General features: G+C 61.2%; 1 protein-coding gene across 1 annotated transcript; it reads right to left on the bottom strand.

The window, feature by feature from the left end:
- Positions 1-284: 284 nt before the first annotated feature.
- CD6 (CD6 molecule) lies at positions 285-5,438 on the bottom strand. Its single transcript, XM_069857252.1, has 12 exons — positions 5,364-5,438; positions 3,473-3,532; positions 3,033-3,341; positions 2,574-2,873; positions 2,404-2,472; positions 2,159-2,299; positions 1,868-1,996; positions 1,678-1,785; positions 1,517-1,597; positions 1,231-1,422; positions 530-688; positions 285-435 (listed from the first exon to the last, which is right to left on the bottom strand). The coding sequence occupies exons 1-12, from the start codon at positions 5,416-5,418 to the stop codon at positions 347-349; spliced, it is 1,692 nt and encodes a 563-aa protein (XP_069713353.1). The 5' UTR covers positions 5,419-5,438; the 3' UTR covers positions 285-346.
- Positions 5,439-6,238: the final 800 nt, after the last annotated feature.

A 6,238-nucleotide genomic window follows, 5' to 3' on the forward strand; every position in this document is an offset into this window, starting at 1 on the left:
GGCCACTCCTGGAGACTGGTCCCATCCCATCTTGCTGTGGGGACCTGCAAGGCTGGATCAGACCATGCTTTCCCCTTCCCTGAGGTGGGATGAAGGGTTTGGCTTCTCCTGCCCTGCCCAGCTCTTGGAGCACTTGGTGACCCAGCAGGGTTGGTGACCAACCAACGTTATGGCTGAGGGACACGGGGACCTTCTGGGAAAAGCTTTTAATTGCAGTGAAGAGCTTGAGCATCCCTCAAGTGCCACCTCCAGTGCTCGTGCCCTGACACAGAGGACACAGCTGGAGGAGAAGTTGGGAGCGGGATGGAAAGTCCTTGACCTCATGGAATGCCACGTTCTGGGGGGATCAAGCAGAACCTTGGATGTCATCGTAGTCGCTGCCTTCGGAGGAGTCGGGGTCTCGCGTGCGTCCCCCCAGGGATGGAGTTGACGAGCCTGCAGAGGTGAGAACCCGTCAGAGCTGGACACGGCTTGGCCGAGAAGCTCTGTGCCACCCAGCTCCTGCCTTTCCACCACACGAAGTCCTCACCAGGGTGCAGGGAGGGGTCCCTGGGTGGCTCCGTGCCCTGCACGTTCTCGTACCACTCCCCTGAGGAGGTGCTGGAGCTGGCGGTGGGATCTGCTGGAGACACGGGGGCCCCGGGGTGGGAGAACGATGGGGTGGGCACATGGGGCATCGCTGGGGCAGCTGGAGCAAACAGGGTCTCTTAGTGCCATCTCCCATCCTTGCTCCCGCTTCCATCCTTGATATTTCTCCATCCCTGCTCCCACCCTTGAAGTTTCTCCATCCCTGCTGCCTTCTTTGATGTTTCTCCATCCCCTTCTCCCACCCTTGATGTGTCTCCATCCCTGCTGTCCTCTCCACCCCTGCTCCCACCCTTGATGTGTCTCCACCCCTGCTACCACCCTTGATGTTTCTCCACCCCTGTTCCCATCCTTGATGTTTCTCCATCCCTGATGTTCTCCATCCCTGCTCCCATCCTTGGGGTTCCACCACCCTCATTCCCATCCCCAGGTCTCTCCCCATCCCTGCTCCCATCCTTGATGTTTCTCCATCCCTGCTTCCATCCTTGATGTTTCTCCATCCTTCATGTTCTCCATCCCTGTTCCCATCCTTCACGTTTCTCTATCCCTGATGTTCTCCATCCCTGCTCCCATCCTTGATGTTCCACCACCCTCATTCCCATCCCCAGGGCTCTCCCCCCAACTTCTCCCACCCCTGGGACCCACCGGCGTGGTCACCGTAGCCGTGGGTGGTGGCTTCTTCATGTTGGTGGATGCCACCAGCGGGGGTTTGAGGGCCGAGCAAGGCACGGGGGGCGTCCGCGCTGCCGTTGCAGTAGATGTCGGAGGAGGAGGAGAAGGAGGAGGTGGAGGAGCTGCTGGTCCTGCTGTGGGACAGGGGACCCAACCTTGCTGGCGCTGTGGGACACAGGACACCCGTTAGACCCCGTGGTGCCATCTGGATGGACAGATGGTCATTGCTGGAGGACAGAGGGATGGGCACCCTTCGTACCATCCTCAGGGAGTGTCTCCACCCTGTCCTGGTTGGACATCAGCGGGCGCAGCTGCTCCCCCGGCTGCCGGCGCAGCGAGTCTGCAGGAGATGTGGGGATGGGACATCAGTGGTGGCACCCCAGGAGCACCCAGGGAGAGGGCGATGGGGTCCCAGCTCACTGTAGAAGGTGGACAGGGCCATGGGGGGCTCTCTGCTGAAGTCATAGTGTTCATAGTCCGAGTCGGAATCGGATTCCTTGGCAGCGGGACGAGCCGTGACTGGTGGATCTGCAGGGTGAGGTGGGGATGGAGCAAGCGTCACCAGGGAGAACCTCCTGCCCCGCAGCCCCATGACGGGGCAGTGACCTACCAGACCTCCTCGGTTCTTTGGGAAGGCTGGAGGGCATCTCCCTGTAGTCGTTGGAGTTTCCAGAGGCCGCGTCGGGGCTCTGGGCGCTGTGGGTCACCAACGTTGCTCCAGGGGAGGACACAGAATGGGCTGTGGGGACAACAAAGGTCCACGTATTCCATGGAACAACCAGCCCTGCTCTGCAGCTTGGCCAGTCCCAGAGTTTATCCAGGACCAGGGATGGTCCTGGTGGGGCTGGTAGACCCCCATCTCCACAACCAGAGCTTTCTGCGCCCCCTAGGAGCTCCTTACCTCTCATCTTCCTCATCCTCAGCAGGGTGGTGATGAAGGCCAGCATGGTGAGCAGGAGAAGCGCCGCCAGGACCAAGCAGAGGACGAAGAGAACCATGTCCATAGGGGACTGAGCCACCGCGGTTGGGGAGACCTCCTCAGCTGGAGGAGAACAGAGAAGCTCGGGACACCTGGGACCTCCTCTCCGCAGGTAACAGGGTGGGGTTGGATGCTTGGTCATGGTTGAGGTTCTCCAGGACACTTACCGTGCAGGAACGTGGTGGTGTTTGGTGTCACCGTGGCCACCGGGGTTGTTGTCTGCAAGCCTTGGGAGCCTGGTGGGAGGAGGAGAGGGACGGGGGACAGAAGAAGTCGGGCTGAAGCTCATCTGCAGGAGATCCCGTGGCTACGAGCCGGGCACGGGGAGCTCCTCTACCGTTGCAGACCACGCCGGCCGCCCGCGACTGGTGGCAAGGAGCCGATTTGTTGTAGGTCCACCGGCAATGGGCCAGCGATGGGTGGTGGCTCTCGCACTCGTAGACCATCCTGCCGGGCAGCGTGTGGTCGAAGAAGAGCCTCTGGACGGGTTCCCCGCAGCCCAGCGTCCGGCAGAGCACGCTCCTCTCCAGCTCGTACCACGTGCTGTCGCACACCGTGCTCCACATGCCACGGAAGAAGACCTCGACCCGGCCAGCGCAACCATCTCGACCTCCAGAAAGACGCCACTCTTGGTGCTCTGGAGGTGGAGAGCGGAGCTGGGGATGTTCTGCTCGGTGGAGCCCAGACCCTGCTCGGTGGAGCCCAGACCCTGCTCGGTGGAGCCCAGACCCTGCTCGGTGGAGCCCAGACCCTGCTCGGTGGAGCCCAGACCTTGCGTGATACCTGCTGGACCCACCTGAGCACACGACGCCGGCGTCTTCCTTGTGGCTGCAGTCGTGCTCCGTGGCCGCAGGACAATCCCAGAGATGCTCCTCGTGCCCCTCGCAGCCCACCTCGTCCCGCAGGATGGGGCCGGAGCCCCTGCCGAAGGTGGCGTCTCCGTGGACCCGCACGGCTCGGCCGCACCGGAGCTGCCGGCACACGACGTCCCCATCGGCCAAGTCCCAAGAGTCATCGCACACGGTGCCCCAAGAACCTGCTTGCTCCATCTCCACCCGACCTTCGCACTGGCTCCGGCCGCCGGCCAGCCGCAGCCGGCCAGGACCTGGGGGAGATGCAAGAGAAGAGGGGAAAGTGGCCTTGGCGCCGTCCCCGATGCCACCACCAGCTCCATGGGAAGCCCCAAGCTCTCTCCTGCCCACCAAAATGGGGTTCAAGGGTGTCCCCGGTGCTCACCTGGGGTCACCGAGGTGTTCCCGGTTGGGGTTGTGGGAGGTCCCGTTGGCTCCGTAGGGGCTGCAAGAAGGAAAGGACGAAGGTCATAGAATCACGGGGTTGGAAAAGACCCACTTGATCATGGAGTCCAACCATCCCCATCAATCACTAACCCATGTCCCTCAGCACCTCGTCCACCCGGCCCTTAAACCCCTCCAGGGAAGGGGACTCAACCCCCTCCCTGGGCAGCCTCGGACACTGCCCAATCACCCTTGCCAGGAGGACAGACGGACACGCCACCAGATGGACGCCCACCAGACCCCAGCTAAGAGCTGGTAGCCACCAAGCTGAAAGCAGGATTGAGGTGGGTGGATTTGAAGGGGCCACCACCCCCTTTTTGGCTCGGCCCTGGTTCTCCTGGCAGCCGTGAGGAGCAGCTAGATCAGCTGCCACCATCACCAGAGCCAACACGGGTTCCTCGCTGCTCCCAGGGTCTCGGTGGCTCGTAGCTGTCAAACCAAGGAGACTCAGAGATGGAGAGGGTGGCAGGTAGATGGAGGGAGGACAGGAATCACCCCAAAAAATGATGCTGATCCAGGGAACGGCGACCAAAATGGCATCTCGGAGCTCCACAAAATGGGTGGCACCACGTGGAGCTTCTTCAAGCCCCGTCCATGCAGACGCGGCTTTCTCGCACCCCGAAAACTTGATGCTACGGGTGCTGCTGCCACCACGGGCTTGTTTTTTTGGTTTCTCCTCATCTTAGAATCACAGAATCACCAGGTCGGAAGAGACCCACCAGATCTTCGAGTCCAACCATTCCTATCTTGCTCAATCCCATCCTCCCTGACCTCTCTGTCCCACCCTTTTTGCTCCAACGCCCCCGTCTCTCCACACTCCCATGGTGATCACCACCAAACTTCTCCCTTTGGCTCCTCCGCAGTCAAGGATTAAGACCCAAGGACAAGGTGAGGTGGTTTCGCTGCCTCCACCGCCATGCGGCTTTCTCCGTACTTCACCTTCACCATGTGGGACAACAAAATCATTGCATTTTGAGGCAAGAAAGGTCAATTTTGGCATCACTGGGTCATCCCACCAGGCCAAGAGAGCCCTCTCCCACCTTTGCTCATGGAGACCAGCGAGAGGCACCCCTAGATACGTGGGTGGAGGACCTAGTGGAGCTGGTGGGCTTGATGGGAAACCACCACCTTCACTGGTGGGCACTGGTTTCGTGTTGCAAATATGGAAGGCAACCTAAGGAGTGAAGGTAGAGGAGGTGGGGAAGAGCCGTTCTGTGTGGTCCCAGTGTCCGGTAGCCCCATGCCTTGAGCCTGGAGAGAGGATGGAGTGAGATCTTCACCCCGGTGAAGACGCAGGAAGGAGCCGTTAGCGGAAACGAGAGCGATGGCGCCGCTGCCCAGTTGATCAGAGATGGTGAAGCTCCTTGTGGCAGCCGGTTGAGGTGGGAAACCACCCTAAACCCTGCTAGACCAGGTGGGATTGTCCCCAAAACCCACCCTGGGGTGATGCTGGTGACACAAGCGGGATGGGTTTGGCTTGTAGCTACCAAGACCAGGAGAGCATCGTCCTGGCCCCATGGGGTGGGAGCCGGTGGGTAGGATGGTCCAGAGAGCCCTGTTAGGGTCCCCGTCTCAAAGCAGGGACCTCCTTCCAGTCCCTCACTTCCAGGAGAAGATGATGTTGGCCCGGCCGTGCCGAGCACCTCAGGAAGGAGAAGATCTCAGCTTCTCTCAGCACCAAATCGCCGCCGGTCACACCCGTGCGCCCACACCGGCACCTCCTGCCCCAGCAGGACCCGACCCCAACCCCTCCAAAATCAGCAGAACCATCACCTCGCGGTCCCAGCTTGTGGAGAAGGATGGAAAAGGAGAGGATGGAGATGTTGACCTACCTCGTCCAGGTGCCGCGGTGGAGAGAGCCACCAGGAGCAGGCACAGCCCCTCCATCCCGCTCAGCGGCCGTGGGGCAGCCCCATAGCAGGTGACGAGGAGCTTGGGGGGACCTGGTGGCCCTGTCCTCCCGCCACTTGTCTCAGTGGCGCGTTGGGACCATGGTCTGGAGGTGGCCCCGTGTGTCGGCTCGGGCGCTCTCAGTTCCCGGCGTGCGGCTGAGGGGTGCAGGAAGCCAGCTCAGCGCCGTGGGGCGGAGGAGAACGGTGGCTCCATCCTCCACGCTCGCGTTGGGGAAGTTCAGGCGGAGGTGGGCTCTGCTCGGGGACCTTCAGGGTTGCAGCAGCCTCGGGGACCAGGTGGGTCCACCTCAGGAACCAGAATTCGCAGGTCCTGGTGTCCCACCCCATCATGGGCTTCGCTGGTGGCACGGTGGGATCAGGTCCTCCAAGCTCTGTGAACCTCCATGGGGTCTCTCCTTCTTCCTCGCTTTCCAAGGTTGAGGTGGGCAGGAGGACACGCTTGAAGCTACGAGGAGGTGTGACAAGTCCAGCGTCTTTCAAGCCCCAAGGACCTGCAGGGGACAACCCGTGGTGATCCCAAAGAGGTGGGACCCATCATCTCTGCTGCCTGCAGGTGAGGAGCACTGTCCTTGGGCTTCTACCCTGCTCTGGGGACTCTGGAGAAGCTTCTTTAGGAAGGAGCGAGGTGTGAGGACATGGAGAAGCTGGAGATGTTGTGAGGGGCTGGAAACTCCATGGGATGGTGGGATTTGGGGGTGTGAGGATGTGGAGAAGCTGGAGGATGTTGTGAGGAACTGGAGGATGTTGTGAGGGGCTGGAAACTCCATGGGATGGTGGGATTTGGGGGTGCAAGG

This window comes from Phaenicophaeus curvirostris, chromosome 5, assembly GCF_032191515.1.
Source record: "Phaenicophaeus curvirostris isolate KB17595 chromosome 5, BPBGC_Pcur_1.0, whole genome shotgun sequence".
Classification (NCBI taxonomy): domain Eukaryota; kingdom Metazoa; phylum Chordata; class Aves; order Cuculiformes; family Cuculidae; genus Phaenicophaeus; species Phaenicophaeus curvirostris.